Source organism: Lepisosteus oculatus, chromosome 1, assembly GCF_040954835.1.
Source record: "Lepisosteus oculatus isolate fLepOcu1 chromosome 1, fLepOcu1.hap2, whole genome shotgun sequence".
In the NCBI taxonomy this organism is placed as follows: domain Eukaryota; kingdom Metazoa; phylum Chordata; class Actinopteri; order Semionotiformes; family Lepisosteidae; genus Lepisosteus; species Lepisosteus oculatus.
The window spans coordinates 72183234-72202712 of NC_090696.1; the positions used below are offsets into that span (position 1 = coordinate 72183234).

Genomic DNA, 19479 nt, shown 5'->3' on the forward strand with positions numbered 1-19479 from the left:
TAAACGAAGGCTATTTTGTCAACATCTCTCCTAAATACTTGATAATGCAGCAACGTTTCTATAGACTACTGGTTCCCAATCCTGCTCCAGGTGACCCACAGACCCGCTGGATTCCTGATCCAGCCAAGACCTCAGATACACAACCAAACCCTTCACTGACTTTAATAATAACAACGATTATTATTATTATTATTATTATTATTATTATTATTATTATTATTATTATTATTATTATTATTATTATTGTTGTTTTAACTGTCGTATTTTGTAAGTGAAATAAAATCCCCAAACTTCCCAAAGTAAGTCTTCAGTTATTTCATGAAGGTGGGCTGGAATGAAAACCAGCAGATGTGTGCGTCACCAGGACTGGGAGCCACTGAATTAGACTCATTAGCCAGTATCCACTTAATTATAATAATTATAATAATTGCTTACACTTACTGTACACTCCACAGGTAATGGGGACTCCCCTCCACCACCACCAATGTGCAGCATCCATGACTCTGTCCTGTAGCACCACACACTACTCTGTTCACTGTAGAGTCCCTTACTGATCGCTGCACAATCCATTTCAAACTGACTTGCAGTTGAAGAAACCTCACCAACTCCCCCAGAACCCCAGAAGGTTGTCACATTGGTTCTAGATGGGTATATAGTCATTTCATTTCAACAACTGAGAGCAGTGTTCTTTCTCTTTCAGTCTGTGGAAGGCCAAGACAAGTTCCAAGCTGATTTCTTAATGAGCTAATTCAGCCAGTCACCCACTTGAATGAACACTTTAAATGTTGTGACACCCTCTGCAGAATGACTACACAACAATTGAACAGAACTCGACAAAAGTTTAATTCATTCCAAACGGGATTTTCTCACCCTGCTTCTTGAATTGGCTAATCGGAAATCGAATCTTTAAGAACCACTTGGTAAAGATGAATGAGTTTTCAATCAGCTTGAAGAAACCCAAAGGTATAGGTTTAGAAGTAATATTTTTAACGCATAATAAGCAGGACAATATCATGATTGAAGGCACATACTGTAATGTACAGCAACTATTTATTTTATATACTGTAGTTATTAGTACAAACTAGTATGGATTGTTTTTAAAATAATTTAACATTGTTCCTAAGACAAGTGTTTCTTCTTCTTTGGCAGTGCAGAGTTTGGAGTAAATTTCCCGTTTTTTTGATAGCATTGCCCATTCACAATTTGACATTAAAATAATATGTACTATATATGCCATACGGTAGCATACTGAAATTGCACTTGTCAAGTTCTGTGATCTTCACACACATGACATGCTACAGTACATTGGGTGCAGAGAACAATGATATTATTTACATCAGTTTGTTCGGCCAACGCGATCATGACCATGTTCTTATTTCCAACATTTGTGAGGGTAATTGTCTAAATTTCCTGTTATTTTAAAGCATAATTTACTGGTAAATACACTCCATAGGTTATGTATAATATTGGAGTTTGGTTGTATTCACGAGAACTTTGCGAAAGATACAAAAGGTTTTCATACTGTACTTTCGAATTAATTATAATAAATGGAAAAATGGAAATACAAATTGCCAACTGGACTGGATCAGATTAGACGTGTGAAGTCGGAACACTTCCCCCTACACTCTGTGTTTTACACTTTCTGCAGTATCTTGCTTGCTCAGGCTGCTGTGACAATTACAGATTACCGGAACGTTTTTTTTAAAGCTAAATGTCTTCAAATTAACATATAAAAACGATTTATTGTAACGCCATAATTTATCGTAATTTCACAACAGTGCCTAATTTTAAAAAAGCACAATTCTTCTTCAATCCATGAACATTTTTTTTTTACTTAATCCTAAATCCACTGAAGTGAAATTTAATGGAGCGCACGGATGAATGACATGTGTGACTCGGATAAGAGAGACGATACCCTTCTACCCACTTCGTAATAGGTGGTATAAATGTGCAGACAACCATAAACTAGAATGCAAGCAAGTCTAACACCCAGAAGTGGTCTTTCCAAGGACAGCGATAAGCATTTAGGAGCGAGCACCAAGTTTCTTTTTCTTCTGAAGAAGGGTAAGTCTGAGTTGGATTCATTAAAAGCACATACGTAATAATGAGTAATTATGTTATATTGCTAAATTCCTTTTACGTTTATTACGTCTAACGTTTTAATTATTTTGTGTGATATACGAAACAACGTTATTTTAAGATGTGGTACCTTATTACTGTTATTTTGTGGGTTAGAAAATGCTGTCGGGTATTAAATCTCACATGTGCGTAGATTACTCGCAGCATTTTAAAACGCAGACATTGATAAAAGTTTTCATTAATTTTAGGTCTGTATGAATAAATCGCAGGTTTTGGTGGGGGGAAAAATGTTCCTTTATTAAAAACGCACAAAGGTTTATTTGCACTAATCCATAAAACACCTGGCTTGTGTTGTGCGGTTATCACCAGAGGCGTTATCTCACACTTTATTTGAACATTTACTCCACAATTACTAATTATTAATTAATTCTTACGTTAAATTAATTGATTTGTGTGCAAAACAAGAAAAACAACAGAGACGAATACGTCGAACCTTACAATTACACTATTCTACAAATGTAAAAAAAAAAACTCCAGCTCCTTTCTGACCTACACTTGAGGTGTGAACCTGAGGTCCAGTTGGAGTTCATCCTCAGTACAGTTAAGTGCAAATAACTCATTCTGTTCTGACCGCTGCTTTTACTGGAGGAGGATGTGATTTGGACAGTTTGGACACGAATAAAATCCTGATATTTTGCCGATTCTTAATTTTACAAAAATATTAGGAAACACGCGTTATACGGTCATATAGTCTGCTTTTAAATAAGCATTTTGGACTGTAATAGCACGATTTACTGTCGCATGTTGGAAGAAAACCTTTTTGGAATGGAAGGCCCATTCACAAACAAGGTTGTCTTACAAAACAAACAATGATCTGTTCATCGTTTTCCCTCTCCTATAAATTCGTCTGATGGAGCTGATGAAGGAATTGTTCAAACACGTGTTTAGTATACTTTCCACAATCTACATGCAGTAATTTAATTACGGGTACTTTTTAGATAAACGGGTTTGTAGTGGCTGTGTGTTGAGGCCCGGTGAGTTTGGGCCGGTTCTATGTGATTCTGACGAGGTGGCGCCAGTGGAGATTCTTCATGGAAATAAAGGTGCTGTTTCTTGTGGTGGGAGATTGGGTATCTACTCCTGCCGAAAGACAACTCTCACGTCGTCTTTTGCTCGTGTATTCAGGGATGGTTATGAAGGGGCAGCCCTGTGTGCGGTCTGTTAAAGAGCTCTGTTTGCTGCCTGAGTTCTTTATTTTCTAACTCGCATATTGTGCTGAACCCGTGAAGCCTCAGCTAGCATCCTGAAATGTGTAGTTTCACCACAGTTTTTCCTAAACTGGCTCTCAAAACGTAAAATAAACTTTGTTTGGGACGTTTCAATCCTTTGTCTACGAGCCTGACATAGGACATCTGACTATTTTTTATGGCAGCCACCAGGGCATTTTTGTACAGTACTTGGTTTACATGATGATGATGATGATGATAATAATAAGCAGCTCAAAGTGCTTTACAAACCAAGCGTAAAAATAAAATTTAAAAATTAAGAGATATACTTTCAGTTGTAAAGGAAAACACCGTAATACAGTAAAGCAACCTAAATGTCAATTTATGCTTGAAAAAGAAATACATAAACATTAGGAAAGTCGTAATAAAAGGACAATAAAAGATAAATAGAAAGAACAAATAACTAAAACCTGAATTAAAAAGATATGTTTTCAAATGTTTTTGAAACATATTTGTCCATTTTTTTTTGTCTCAAAGGGAGTAACCCAAGAAGATGGCTGATAGGATTGATCACTCCGCTGTCCGTGCATCAGATGGCGTCAGCACCAACGGAACCTGTGAAATAAAGATGTCCCCTCAAAACACAAAGTCCACTCGAGGATCCACAGTGAGCTTCCACAACATCCACTACAGGGTGAAAGTCAGGAGTGGACCCCTGTGTAAAAGGAAGACCACCACAAAGGAAATCCTAACAGACTTGAAGTAAGTGTGTTTTCACCATTATATCGCTTTGATGCACTCACAACCAAAAAACAAAAGACCTAAAGCAACACAGATGCGGTCAACATAATTGTCTGTGTTAAAATCAACACACAATAATAATACAAAAATACATTTTTTTAACACAAGAATGTGCTGTTTAATTTTTTTTACATTTCATTCCAAAATATTCTCCCAGTTTCATGGGTGACCAGAAATCCCCCACAGAGCTCTTCAGTCTTCAATTTAAATCAGGTTTGCAGTGTTACTCTGCTGCAGTGTCTCACCTTCACCTCTCCACTTGTGTCTAGATTTTCTATGCCTGGTTAGGTTTTTGTTTTTCGACCATTATAGACGCATTTGATTTTGGAGTTAAAACTCCATGTCTTTTTAAAAAAAAAAAACTCAAGATATATGGCTGGGAAGATTTAAATGTTCGTATTTGCTGTTCAGATAACCTGAATGACTTGGCAATGATGTGTGCCTGCAGGCCCGGCATAAGAAGGCCAGTGTTCTTGTCTCTATCTCCCTCTTTGCCTGAAGCTCCAGCCTGACCTAATTCTCACCTTTTCTTTTCTTCACCTTTGCCACCCCACCACTCTCCCTCTGAGGAAGGCACAGCGGCTGAAACATTGTGCCGTTTTACAGTACACCCACCCAATTCCTTATCCGCTTATCCAGTACAGCATCACGGGAGAGCTGGAGCCTAACCCGGCTAGCAATGGGGACACAAGGCGAGATACAGCCTGGATGGGACGCCAGTCCATCGCAGGGCTACTTTTTACATTTCTATGTAAAGTCCGTCTCTACTTCTTCATTTATACTGTGATGGTAGACTGACGTGCTACAGTGAGATTTTAAGAAAACCACATGAAATGTGCAGCTTGACAGAAATATTAATACTAAGAAAGATACAGGAAGACTTTCTATAAAAATATAAAAATTAATGTTGGATCATGAGTATTACATAATTATGCCTTATGTTACTAAATTAATTTATTTCAAGTATTATTCAGGAAGCAGTAGTGGCCATTGACACCTATACTGTGTCATATCTTACAATAGTATAGACTAAGACATAAGCAAACTGCTGTTGGACCACAACCTGGGGTCTTTATTTTCCAGTGTATCCTCACACTCTTCCTTTACCCCTGCATCATGTGTGTGACGATCAGCTTTGAAAACTGGCTGCCTTCTGAACTGTAGGTTGTACACTCTCTGGCAAAAGACAGTTAAGATAAGACTTTACTTTCTAGTTTACCCAGGAAGCTCAGTATCACCAGAACTCCCTGCTGGCTTGAGTTACGTAGAGATATTATAAAAGCCAGCAACACAGTATTTAATCACAGTATTAAATCGAATCTTTTTCAGAACATGCGACCTTTTAATGAGTACTGAAGGATTTTCTTAAATATGGACTTGTAAAAACCAGTGAGTTGTGAGGAGGCTATTTTAACAACATGACTCGGAGCTGCAGGTGTAAACTGAGGGGAAACAACTGTTTTTGGATATACACTTCGTGATATTACCAAGAAGAGAAAGTTGTAGCTGTGGTGTTCATGGTGAAAAAGCTTATCTAACAGAAGACAGAAGTTACAAGGCATTAAAAACACACCCAAAATTCAATATGCAAGTTGCTTTCCTCTTCAAGTATGAAAAGGCTGTACATGGTGAATTGTTACATGTGATGATATGTTCATTATTTTAAAGGCACACACGCATCCCATTTGGACTCCTGTGTTTTATAATAATGCAGGCAGTGCCATGTAGGGTGACTGCTTATCTTCATGTTCAGATAAGCAGCTGAGAATCCCTTGTCTCACTGTACACATGCCATTGCTCTGGACACGTGTTTTGTCTGAGCGCAAGTTGAATTGCCAGAATTATGTAGTCAGATAGTACAAAGGTAGCTCTATTTGGAAAGCATAGTCGCATTTGTGGTTTCAGGCAACTAATGCACCAGCAGTCTGGAGTCATGATGAGCCTTCATTCTACTACAGCCCCAAAGCTTTCATTGCATGTGCCCTCATTTATTCCAGCCTATTTTAAAAAATAAAATATCTTTACTAATCACATTTGTTAACGTCATGCATGCCAAAGTAAGAAACACATTTTCATCTTTACAAAATCATGCAGTCCCTGTTTTTCAAATGTCCTGTAACAGAAGTACAGTTTTTAACCATATTGCATCAGGCTGATTCTATACTTGTTCCCACTGAATGTGGTTTGTGTTGATAGGTAGAATGCAGTCTATACCCTCCAATGCAAGCAGAATACATACAGTAGTATGTCTAATATGTATCAGCATGTAGATGTAGATTAATCTTCAATTTGCTTCCTCTCACATGACATCATTGCATTCACTTTGCATATAAATAGTGGCAATGACCATACTCTGTTAATTAAGAGAGAAATAACAGTAACTTCCTCATAAATAATGCTGTACGTGCACCCTCTGATGGAAATATTAAGAATATTAAATAGCTGAACTTAAGTGTTTATCTCCTGCTTTCTGTTGGTCTGGTGCCTTATTCTCTTACAGAACAAGTTGTTTTAAAGCACAAGATAGAAACAAAAAATGGATTACATTATCTGGAATATTGTTGTTTTGTGTGGTCCTGAGAAACAAGAAGCTTCTAGACCACTCTTAACAATAAGCAATTGATTAGCCCAGTATTTTCTTGTACTTGACATTTCTTGACATGCACTTGACATTTCCCAGGAAAGAATAAATAATTCCACACAGGTTTTCAGCCTCTTTTCATAGTGTTAATTATATGATATTAAGCATGGTTTCTTGGCTATAATCTCTTTGATGAAAACTGTAGCACAGACTGCCAGAGAACAGAATTAAAACAGTCACGTGATGAACTTTAATGCTTTTATTCATAAGTTTGAGCCTTTAGCTATTGTTTTTCAAAAATGTATTTGAAAAGGCTAGACGTGTTATGATAACTATATATATAGAATTAGAAGAATTTATAGAATTAGAAGTACTGTCTAGTAAAAGTACAGTTGTAAACAGAAGCTGTAAACGAATTCCTAAAAATAATTAAACCAGTAATGCTAATATTTTGTTTTTAATGCTCTGGCTGTCAAAGAATGTCACCTGCACTAAAGGCTTAAAAATGATTTCTAAATTCCGTTGCCGTTTATCACTATCTACTGTATACCAGTTTAAAATCTTTTATATATTTTTAGATTGCTTCCTACAATTCCCTAAGTTAGCAATAAGTGGTTTTCATGTTATCTACTGTATGTGTTATGTACAGTAATTAATGTAAATGTATTAATTTCCTGAAGTGTATGTTTGTATTTAAGAAGTTAAAGTTTATATTATTAAGCATCACCTGAAATTTGGAAGTTAGGTTTTGGAGGATAACTTTGTGGTTGAAATGGAAATTTTGACCATTTCAAACAAAATTATATTCTTTTTTAATCCATTGCTGTTAAGCTAGAAGCTAGGGCATAAAAAGCACTTTTCTCTGACTGGAATTCTGAAAAACCGAGAATTTTAGTTTTTAACTTAAAAGAATTCAAATTTTTCCCATTTTTATTGCAGTGGGATCATGAGGCCGGGTCTGAATGCTATTCTTGGAGCTACTGGCAGTGGGAAGTCTTCGTAAGTATTGCTGATGCGGATTCAACATATAATCAACATTTTGCGCTGCTGATTCCAGTGGTTTACAGTTGTAAAATAACATGGGATCTTATCTGTCTGTTTTCTGTTGTCAGATAGACCAAACAGTAGTGCTTTAAATGGGAGATAGTTAGTATGCTGGCCAGACATGCAGAAATGAAAACAGCTAGATTTATACATACTGTAAATAGGCATTTAAATGTTTTTTGAAGAAGAATGCACACATTGTGGCTTCAGTTGCCAAAACTTCACTTAGACCCTATAAATCTAAGCATTTTTAAAGACCCTGTTAAAAAGGTGCATTTCCAGATTTTATGTATTAGCCTTGCAACAGTCTGGTTATTTCTGCATATTGGTGATACAGTGGACTTCATTGTGAGCAGAACTCCCCTGAAACTGTGTATCTTGTACAGCATGTAGGACGCAGGTTTGTTAGACCCCATGATATATTTTTAAATGTTAAACCTGCAGCTAAATACTCCGTTACTGTGTTCTTACAATGTGCAGAGGGCCTAACTACATAATCCCGGTGCTGTATGGCCGATGCTCTTCTGCAAGAGTTCTGTGTGCGCAGAACGAGTGTGAGCCTGGTGTTTGTTCTTCTCTAAGGTTTCTGGATGTGCTGGCAGCACGGAAGGACCCATCGGGACTCTCTGGGGAGGTGCTCATCGATGGAGCCCCCCAGCCTCCCAACTTCAAATGCATTTCAGGCTACGTCGTTCAGGTGTGTATATTATAAAGCAACCCTCAGAAGCACAGCAGTGAAACTAATAGGCCTGTATTAGTACGCAGCTCTTGGAGAAATGTAGCCCTCAGCATTGCTTTCACAGCATGCTTCTAACTGAGAACAGGAGACATGAGAGGACCTGATAAAAGTCATCAAATGTCTTCAATGTCCTGCCAGCCTGCCACTTAGCAGTCTTCTTCAGCTGAACCCCGCAACATAAACGCAACACAAATTGCAGAAGTGCAATTAAAACTGAGAAGCGGGGGCACGTCTTTACCTACAGTGTTGTGGGAGTCTGGAACAAGCTACCCTGCTGTGTCGTTGAAGCCACGACCCTGGATTACTCCTGGAAACAGCTGTATGAGATTCTCGGAATAGTGAGCTATAATGGGCTAAATGGGCATAATGGCCTCCCCTCGTGTGTTCGTACGTTACTAACATGAGACCATTTGAAAACACGTGGATTATAACAAAGAGATCAGGTTAATGTCCGCACTTCTTATACATCGTGGCATTAAACCTTTACTTTTTTTTTTCACTAGATCAATGTTCAGGCAAATGGCAACACCAAATCTTAATTCAATCCTTTTGGTAAAAACCTTTGTTTTTAAAAGATTGTGAGCAGTGAGCGCCTTCCCTCGCTGGTCCTGGTTCTCAGTCCTTAGCAAGGAGCCCATTGGGTCAGCCGTCCTCGGTGCCCGCCTGTCCCGTCTCCCTGTAGGCCTGTGCTACAGTAACTGCCCGCTGCGTTTCCCCAGGACGATGTGGTCATGGGGACTCTGACGGTGAGGGAGAACCTGCAGTTCTCCGCAGCTCTGCGCCTGCCGAGATCAGTGAGCGAGACGGAGAAGGTGCGCAGGGTGGACCAGGTCATCAAAGAGCTGGGCCTCACCAAAGTGGCAGATTCAAAGGTGAGACAAATGATGTAACTCAGCGCCTCCGCTTGATGCAATTTGTATTTTGTTGAAGCCATTACACATTGTGTGGAAGCAGCCATTTTCTATTTGAGCTGTATTTGAAAGTGTGGGCTTTTAATCCCTGAGAGATCCGGTCCTGTGGGCAGTATACTGTAGTATACATTGAGTCACCATTAAATCATCAATTTCTTGGAACAGTTTGTGATACATTAAGCAGGTGATGTGAAAGACTAAACAATTTAGAGAACATTTGCAACACAGATTTGAATATCCATCATCCCTCAAAGATCAGTTTCCTTAATCGAAGGAATCAGATGGCAAGGTTATGTATTAATTGCATGTGTAAGTGTCTGCGCTGTTTCCTGAATTCAGGTTGGAACCCAGCTGATCCGGGGAATTTCTGGAGGAGAACGAAAGAGGACCAACATTGGAATGGAGCTCATAATTGACCCCTCTGTGCTGTTTCTAGACGAACCAACTACTGGGCTGGACGCTAGCACTGCTAATTCTGTCCTGCTTCTGCTTAAAAGGTATTGCACTTTGTTTCTGTTGGCATTGTATGGTAAATAATTACAAAATGAGGAAACAGATGCTGAAACAAGGGCAACAATTACATATTAACAGCGATGTGCTATAGATCCCAGAGATGGCTGAAATCGAAATCTGGAAAAATAATAGGTAGAAATGTTACAGGTTAAACAGGTTAAACCTTGTAACTCACATACACAAACTAGTGCAGTAAATGACCAGGTTTACTGAGTGATGCCAGTTGTAATCCTGTAGTACGCTTTGAACTTGAATCCGTGATGTTTCAATCCCCACTGTGCTTTTTTTGCAAAATGGAAGCATTTCATTAAAAAAAATATATGAAAGTGTTTCTGTAGCAGTTAGACTAACTGTAACAATTAGACAAACTTGGAAAGAGTAGCCATGAGGATCTATAATTGCCCGCAATGCCTTTGGGACCTCACCTTTGCTATGCACTTCCTGATATTAAGTGTTGCAGGAAGGCATGCTTGCCTTCAGGATGGAAGTGTGGTAGAAAAGAGTCAAGAATACAATGTTGAGTTCCACATCGGAGTATATTCGCACGTGAAATAACAAGAGCTGATAACACCTGGTAGATCAGTCGGGATGTTATTGTGGGTAAAGATTCCTGCTGTCAGGCCCTCTACAGCTAGAGGGCGCTCCTACTCTGTCCTGTTCCTACTGTAGTTCCCCTGTGCTTTGCTTGTCCTTCCGGTGTGTCTCTGTCTGGGGCTATATATTTCCGGGTCACCCTTTCCTCCTCACTCAGCATTGAGGGTTTGGATGTCTTGAGACCCGCCTAGCACCAGTTCGTCTCCTCTGCGGCCTGATGGTATGGGTTTCTCCCTGACATCGTCTGACCTCCTGAGCCCAGGCTAACCCCCATTTTGCCGCCACGCATAGGGTCTTTATTGCTCTCCTGGCCATTCCACGGCATGCCCTTCCCGACATTTGTGACAGTAGTTATTTGAGCAGATGCATGGAATATGTAGTACAGGAGTAGGAGTCATATTATGAGACCCTGAAGAAATCACAGTGCTGAGGCATACCAGTGCTTTCTGGCAAATTAAGGAAACGTTATCTTTTGTTTAAAGAAACTTGTTTGCGCTTCTTTCCTTAGAATGGCCAGCCATGGGCGAACAATCATTTTGTCCATCCATCAGCCCAGGTACTCCATCTACCGTCTGTTCGACAGCCTGACCCTGCTGGTCAGTGGCAAGCTGGTTTACCACGGGCCAGCGGAGGATACTCTGGACTACTTCGAAAAAGCTGGTGAGACTGCTTTGTATTGAGATGAACGCAGGGCTTGAAAAAGGTGCTACATCTACAGAAAAGGTGTTAGAATCACACCAGACCTTTTATTACTCAAATACATTTCACCACTGTACACGAACCACACGTTGAGTAGACCAGAGTTATTCCTGGATTATATTAAACTTTAAACCCACCGACCAATGGCAGCTTCTAAGAATGTTACTGAGTTGCAGCCCTATGTTTGCCTTATTTCGTATGCTTTACCCAGTTGAAAGGCTTTTTTTGCCTGAATTTGCAATTGCTATGTTTATCATTGTTGTTTTTTTTTTAATATTGACCTCTGTAACTTGAAGAAATGTACACTTCAAAGGTCCCATCTGGCTTTAGTTGGGATGGCTGAAAGGCTCAATGGAGAGGAGAGCTGACATCACCCTAATAACAGCAGTAATAATAAAAGTATGTGGCGTGGTGACAAGGCAGTAAGTACTGCTGCTTTTTGACGATGGATAATAATCACATATTTTATGTATTAATCGTCCATATCGTTGTATACAAGCTAGAATCCCAGGTAGAGTCATAGTGACTACATGTTCAGATATTTGTAGAGCAAAGGCTTGTCGTAACATGGCGGCTTTGTGTGAATTTTCAATCGAACGTAGGGTATGCATGCGAGCCACACAACAACCCCGCAGACTTTTTCCTGGATGTCATCAATGGAAACTCAATTACAGCGGCGTTGACCAAGATACGCAACTCTGAAGGTACTGGTTTCATGGAGAGTGCTCCATTTCTGTAACTGTAATAAATCTTACATTTTGTTCTTCCTTTCCTGATGATAATGTATTTTATTAGGTGTGAAAAGGGCATCGCATGCAAAGTGTAGAGAAGAATGGTGGCAGCAGCTTTGTCCAGTGACTTCTCGAGCCAGAGTGTCACCCCCTTTTAAGCAGTAACATCTGGGGATGAACCCTCTGGCTCAAAAAGTCAATGAAAGCATTACCTATTATAACTTTGGAACAAGTAATAGGTTTATTCCATGCTGAAAAAAAGAAGAAAGAGAACACAACGTTTCGGCCGTGGAGCCTTCTTCAGGTTCTCCATGGACGAAATGTTGTGTTCTCTTTCTTCTTTTTTATTACTTGTTCCTTTGCAGCCTACGCATGCTGACGCAGCTACCCACCTGAACTATTATAACTTTGTCACATTAGGGTGGGCAATATTGAAATGACCTGGAAAAATATGCTTTTAGAGGCAGGTTGTTTTTGTTAAATCAGTTTTCTGAATTGCAAGGAGGTTGATAAGATAATGATAAGAAAAGAAGAGTTCTGTAGCTGTCAAGTGAGATGGAGTGTTTAGCTAATAAAGCTAATGAAGACTGTTGAGTGTGTTCAATGGAATGGATGAACGATCACTGCATTTAAAAATTAAGGGCCATAAAGCTCGATCTGGTTTATGGATGTATGCAAACCAGGTCAAAACATGTTATCTAAGAATGGAACAATTAAAACAAGACAGATTGGGTCTCATGGTGAAAATACCTATCTGTTCTCTGCCTTTGACCGTTTTTTTATTTCCTAGACTATGAGATTGAGGATCAAACCACTACCAGGCAGGGTATCGAAGACCGCTTGGTGGAGGAGTACCAGAGTTCTGCTTACTACAAAAACACCAAAGTCGACCTGGAAAAGATCCTTCAAGGGAAGCAGCACATTTTGCGGCCAACGTCCCGAAAGATAACCTATGCCACATCGTTCTTTCACCAGCTGAAATGGGTGTTGAAAAGAACATTCAAGAACCTGATGTTGAATCCGCAGACCTCTGTGGCTCAGGTAATATTGTAAATGTTGTACTGCAGTGGGCCAGCAACAGTGCCTCTTTTTTAATACACAGAGGCATCAAGGACTAAGGTTTAAGTGTGATGTACTGCAATTGTCATAGTTGTTTATATGAATATTACAATGATTCATTTCAGTCAGCTGAAGTTAAATTGTCCATTAATGGTACCACACAGTCAGTTTAAAGTAAATATGGTAGTTCCATGCAAACAAGAATCTTTCTTTAATAAAGCAGGTACAGACGTGTTTGTAAGTGCTCTTGGGGGCAGTTTGAGGTAAGACACATATCTGTAAAAAATAAAATGGCTTAACTTATCTAAACATATCTACAGCAACTGGGGCATGGCTTTTGTTAGAGAGATATTATTTGATTGCCGCAATTCTCAGAAAGTTTGAGTGCTAATTAAAATGGGAATGACCTTAAACTCCCAGCATTGTGGAGCGGATTGCTGTTTAGCACTGAATGCTTAAAATATGTTTAGTCGTCTGTCACAGTAATTTAACAAAGACCCTTCAAAGGGTTGGTGAATAAAAGCCAATCTATTTTCGACTCCATCACTAATGACCTTATGACAGGAATTAGCACGGAAGTGATGAACAGAAATCTTGAGTTTAATTGCTGTCCTGTTCTTTCATTTCATGAACCCACTTTGTACTGGGAGAGCTTTAGAGCCCCATTAATGACCTCTTGCCATAAAATGCCATCAGTGGTACTCAGTTCAAGAATTATTAACTGCTAATTGGTCCAAATAAGCCTTCATAATCTTACTTGAGCAGCTTGTGTGACTATTGTGACCTTGGTATTGCCTTTTTCAACAGGATTTTAAATGATATCATATCCCAGCTTATACCATTAAAGCCCTTAGTGCTTTTGAAGGCCAAGGTCATATCACATGGCTCCATTAAGACCCCCTGACCTGGCTGGGGAGCCACATGAGGAAATACAGCCTTTTACATAGGAACCGGTTGACCTTATAAGCTTAGCCTTTCCACTCTGGGAACTGGCTGGTATTTTTCCACTTCAGGCGGCACTGTAAATTTGCCTCATACTGGATTGTTTTCGCTTTTTAAATAGAGTAGTGGTGTTTTCAATTAGAAAGAAAAAAATCAGAAAAAACTCAAACACGTGCATTATAGTGAATTTTTCAACCTCTGAGTATTGTTCAGAACCACAAGTTTATTAGTGAATTATGTGTTTTTTTCCATTACAAAAAAATGTACAGATGTCATTTGTGATAAGAGGAGGACACTTGGCTTGCTGGTGTAGTTCCTAGTCATTTACTTACCAGACATTTATTGAAAGAGCCCAGACAACTAAACGCTGGTCTCCGTTTATTGCCGCTCTCATATCCTCAAAAGCACTTTTAATACTGGCATGTGCTTACAGACCTTTTTTTCTAAAAGCGCTTGAAATTGTTTAATATTAAAGAGACAAGCCATAGTTCCGTCATCACATACGGAATCGATTATTATGCGATTACATAGTTCTGTATAACCCAATCCAAGTTCCATAATTGCATGATGCTGTAATGATGCATTTCTGGCCTTGTATTGATTGTTGCTTTGACAGCTGTGTTTGATTGTAGGCCCCGTCCTCTTCCTTTGTGTTTTAGATTGGTGTCACGATTTTCCTGGCTCTAATAGTGGGCGCTATATTCTTCGGAATCAAAGACGATCAAAGTGGGATCCAGAACAGGTATGGTATACATTCTTTATTTAGCACGAAAGGTAGATGGTTTAAGAACTACAGTTTTTCACAATAAAGCTACATCAGAGCTATTTTTACATAAGAACACACAGGCTACAATTTTCTACATAGTGTTGTGGAACACTAAAGCATATCTAAGTGGCATTAAATATCGTTACAAAGTGTATGAAATTGCAAAGAATTTTGTCTTGTGCTCATATATGATTGAAGTTTGATGGCAGTTTATAGGATGGACAATTATGGATTATATGCCTCTTCATTGAATTTTCACTGTATGAAATGACATGTTGTTAAATTTGTTTTAGCCGCTCTAAAGGAAATTAAAACCAGTATTTCATCATCGAACTGCCTAATTCAGTTTAAGGGTTTAACTGTTGGAGAATTACTAGAAATACACTGGTATCTTATTGTCTTTATTAGATCAACACCATTCATTCGCCAAAAGAAGGATTAGTCCTGCTGTTTCCAGGTTTCCAAGGTCGCAGGTTTCTAAGTGCCATGTAAAAATGTACAGTTCTTGACTTGTATTTTGTGTTTTTTTGTATCTCATACAAATGTGAATTTGCGACTTCTCGTAGCTTGAAAAGTCTGTGTGGTCTTGCAGTAGGTTGCCATTGACAACCTAGTCAGCTAGTATAAGTAGATACAGTATACAGTTGTGCTTAGAAGATATAACGTATATAATATAGTTAAATAGGTATAAAATCTGAGACAATAGACAATTTTTTCACAAACAAATTTTTTCAATGTTATTATTCAAGATTTGTTTTTTCCTTTCTCAGAACTGGAGCGCTGTTCTTCATCGTTACAAACCAGTGTTTCAGCACTCTGTCTGCAGCCGAGCTCTTCATTACAGAGAAGAAGCTTTTTGTGTGAGTAGCACAGATGTGCCTGCTGAATGAAAAGAGGACATGGGGCTGCTTTGTTGATACTCTTACAAGGGCCGGTGTTATTGTGTTCCTGTGGGAGATGCCCTACTGTATGTAGGATTGCTGTTCAGAGATCTTCACACATGCAATAGTCAACAAGTTGACGTTCAAACAAAAGATCCTGGGTGAGTTCTGGCTGTGTTGAAAGTATAGACAAAACAAGCAAAAGGCTTCTCTGTTCATAGCCTTGCACTGACTACACAAACAAGGTTCAGAGGCTATCAGTGCGCTTTGCTGTTCTGCTTTAACTACTCTGTGACCAAACCATGCCAGCTCAAAATGAGACAAACCCCCACCAACTCATTCCTAGAGTTACAGCTCACCCCATGTTCAAATCCGAAATACAACGGCTCCCTTATAAAAGCTGTCTGTAAATGAGACGTTTACATCATGTTCGGACTCTTCATGTGAGTCTCTGGTAGCCCCTTTCTCACCTGCGTTCCTCACCGGAGTCCCATGGGGCAATCCGCTACAATACCAGCCCTGATATGGCTGGATCAGGAACACGGCTCTTTTTTTCTCGCAGGCATGAATACATCAGTGGGTATTACAGGATTTCTGTGTACTTCCTGTCGAAGATAATGTCTGACATCTTCACCCTCCGCACAGTTCCAGCCATGGTCTTCACTTGTATCGCCTACTTCATGCTAGGTAAGCAGTCTTGTTCACCGTGTTACTGCAAGTGGTTGTCATGTTCCTCTGCGGTGCTTTAAGTACTCAATACTGTAAACGCTTCTCGTCGTTTCTGGTTCATTACAATACCAAGATAACTTGCGTGTTTGTCGACCGAGTGTAGATCTTTTTGGAATTACAGTGGACACAATGTTCTCATTAACCACTTGTCCAGGCAAAAGCACACAACTTAGGGGTTTTTGTTTATTGATTAGAGCACACGATTTTATCATTTAAGCTGCTGTATATTTTTAAATATACCGGAAAAAAAGAATAGTTTACACCACAGAGTGCAAGAAGGGAAATAGAAAACACGTGTTTCCGTTATTATAAAAAATAAAATATAAAACAATGTTTAGTAACAAGCAGCAAAAGGAGTACAAACTGGGTTCTTCATGATTTGTGATCTTAAAATCATTTTGTTTGAGATGCTTCCAACATTATTAAGATTATTAAGAGATTATTAAGGAAGGAGTCTTCTTTGGATTGTGCTATATGTCATCAGCTTATTCAGTGCCATAGTAGAGGACTGCATTGGATACAGTCTATTTTCAATTGTTTATAAAAAATATTTGAATACAATGTAGTCTACTGAACACTATATTTTCAGTGCTATATTTTCAGTAAAGGCCTGCATTAATGAATAGGCCTTCTTGTAAATAACCTACTCAGCCGTGTGTTTCCGTAACTACAAAGTAGTCTGTTTTGATCAATGCAGTTATGCAGTGTGGTACTGTGTTTCGATTTGTGCGTCCATCTCAAGCTGTTTCTCATTGAAACGTTGAAATTTCTTCATCTGAACATGGTGCACAAAGTGTGACGACTCATTTTAAATGGGACCTGGAACTGAACATCACCTTCTTGCAGGTACATAGCAGACGTCTTACCAGTTGCTGTGTGATGCTTGTTTTTCTCCACTCAGGCTTGAAGCAAACAGTGGCGGCCTTTTTCATCTTCATGCTGACCGTGACGCTGGTGGCCTACACGGCCACAGCCATGACCCTGGCCATGTCTGCTGGGCAGAGTGTGGTCGCCGTGGCCAACATCTTCATGACCATCAGCTTTGTTTTCATGATGGTGAGGAAAAAAAACGGGTTTCATAGTTTTTTCATACATGCAAAAAAAAAAAAACAACCCACATTCAGACACATTCAGTCCCGTTCGGATCCGTTCTTTATAACCAGCCATAATAAGGAAATTCTGTTGTAGATTTTTACATTCACGGTTTTTAAATTCACTTTTATTATTATTATTTTAACTTAATCAAGGTACTTTGGGGTACATTTGGGTACATATGGGTACAGAGGAATAGCAATATAATTAAGAGAAAGAAATTTACAGTGAAAACTGGGAGATGTGGATGTCAATCAGTGCAGTCCTGATGAAGGATTATAGCTGTCAGGGCAGACAGCGTGTGGAATCACTGGTGTAGTTCAAGAAGGTGGGTTTTGAGAAGGTGCCAAAAGGTGATCGAATCCTGTCTCTTGCGCTTCTCCTTGGATTAGATCTTCTCTGGTCTTCTTGTGAACCTGCCCAGCATTATGGACTGGCTAGCTTGGTTTAAATACCTGAGCATTCCTCGCTATGGAATGGCAGTAAGTATAGACTTATTACAAAGTATAAGTATATTTACAAGGTGTAAGTGTGTTTTCACGTATATGTACTGTATTGCTTACAGAATATTGATTTTTTTTTAAATCGTAATTGGTAAATTCCATTAATTTCTTATCAAAGGCTAGTTATACTGTACATATCCCTAATTCATTAAATGTTTAGTGAATTTCAGTTTTAAGATTTTGGAAGTCATTTTAAATTATTTTCCTGTTGCAGCAGATTCAGTCTGGTACTTACATGATGTGCTGTAGTTTGTATTTTTGTAGAACTTCTTTATTGAAGGAACATACAAAATGTGCGATTACAATTCTGTCTGCCAAAAAGAGGCAATTTAAAAACCTGCTACAGTAAATGATTGCTCACAATGATCAACTCTTCCTACCGTGATCTTTCTTTTCTTTCGTTATACAGGCTCTGCAAGTGAACGAATTTGTTGGTCTAAATTTCTGCAACGACACTCTTGTTGTACCTACCAATCCTTCCAGAATTGATATCAACTGTAGCTACCGTTTCCCAGGCTTTCAGTAAGTAATTCCACTTGAAATGAGGATATTGTTCTTTTAATCATGCATATAACAGGTAAAAATAATAAAAAAACAAATGTAACACCTGTGTTTCAATATCAGGTGTACAGGAGAAGAATTCCTGGAAAAACAAGGCATAGACTACAGCACCTGGGGTCTGTGGCAGAATCACGTGGCTCTGGGGGTGATGACCCTCATCTTCCTCAGTATAGCTTATCTAAAACTGCGCTTTATGAAGAAGTTCACCTAGACCAGACCAGCTCATCGAAAGGATCTGTACTGCACTTGCTGACTAATGTTTCCACTAAACAGAAGAATATGACGATTCACAAAATCTGTAAGCTAGACGATCACACTTCGGTAACATTTCTGTTTCCTCGTGCTTTTACATTTTACTGCACAATTGCCAGTGACATTCTAGGGGAATAAAGCCATTTCCTTTTTGTTCGATGAACGATTGTTAAAGTGTAAAAATGAGCACATTGTAAGAGCAACATTTTCCTTTTTGTGCAAATTACCGTTTAGTTGTTTTTTTTGTATTTGTTCTTATGCTGTTCGTTATAGTTAAATGGTAATCATTAGGAAGTACAATGGTTAATGATGCAGGCCAGTCAATTGCCATTTGAACGTCAAAACTAACTTGGATAAAACCTGAAAGCTTCACACGTATAATCATTTTCTTTAATTTAATAGTATGTTCAACTTACTAATTTATTTTAATCATTGTATTTGTATGATAGAATATATAATTTGAATTCATTATTAAACTAAAAGAATATGACAGACATTTTTTAAACTCTTGTATAAAAGTTCTTGAGAAAAAAAAAAGATTTTTAAAATAATCTGTCTGTGAAAAGAATTCTGTTCAGTTAAGATATATCAAGAAGCAGAAGCCACAGAAACATCAGCACCCAACCCAGAACAGAGTTCGGGAAACCCTGTGTCAAGTCACTGCAGGCAGCCTCCACGTACATAGACTTTTTTAGTACATTTGTAGATGTACTATTGTTAACATTACAAATTTAACCGGAGTTAAAGCAAAATAAATGTCTGAAAGAAAAACAAGA

General features: G+C 38.7%; 1 protein-coding gene across 1 annotated transcript; it reads left to right on the top strand.

The window, feature by feature from the left end:
• Positions 1 to 1654: 1654 nt before the first annotated feature.
• On the top strand, positions 1655 to 19469 carry abcg2a (ATP-binding cassette, sub-family G (WHITE), member 2a). Its single transcript, XM_006630075.3, has 16 exons — positions 1655 to 2064; positions 3843 to 4067; positions 7627 to 7686; positions 8314 to 8428; positions 9190 to 9342; positions 9721 to 9878; positions 10997 to 11148; positions 11790 to 11891; positions 12709 to 12959; positions 14579 to 14661; positions 15456 to 15545; positions 16129 to 16253; positions 17197 to 17351; positions 17780 to 17869; positions 18300 to 18412; positions 18515 to 19469. Exons 2-16 carry the CDS (start codon positions 3859 to 3861, stop codon positions 18660 to 18662), a joined length of 2004 nt encoding a protein of 667 aa, XP_006630138.2. The 5' UTR covers positions 1655 to 2064; positions 3843 to 3858; the 3' UTR covers positions 18663 to 19469.
• Positions 19470 to 19479: the final 10 nt, after the last annotated feature.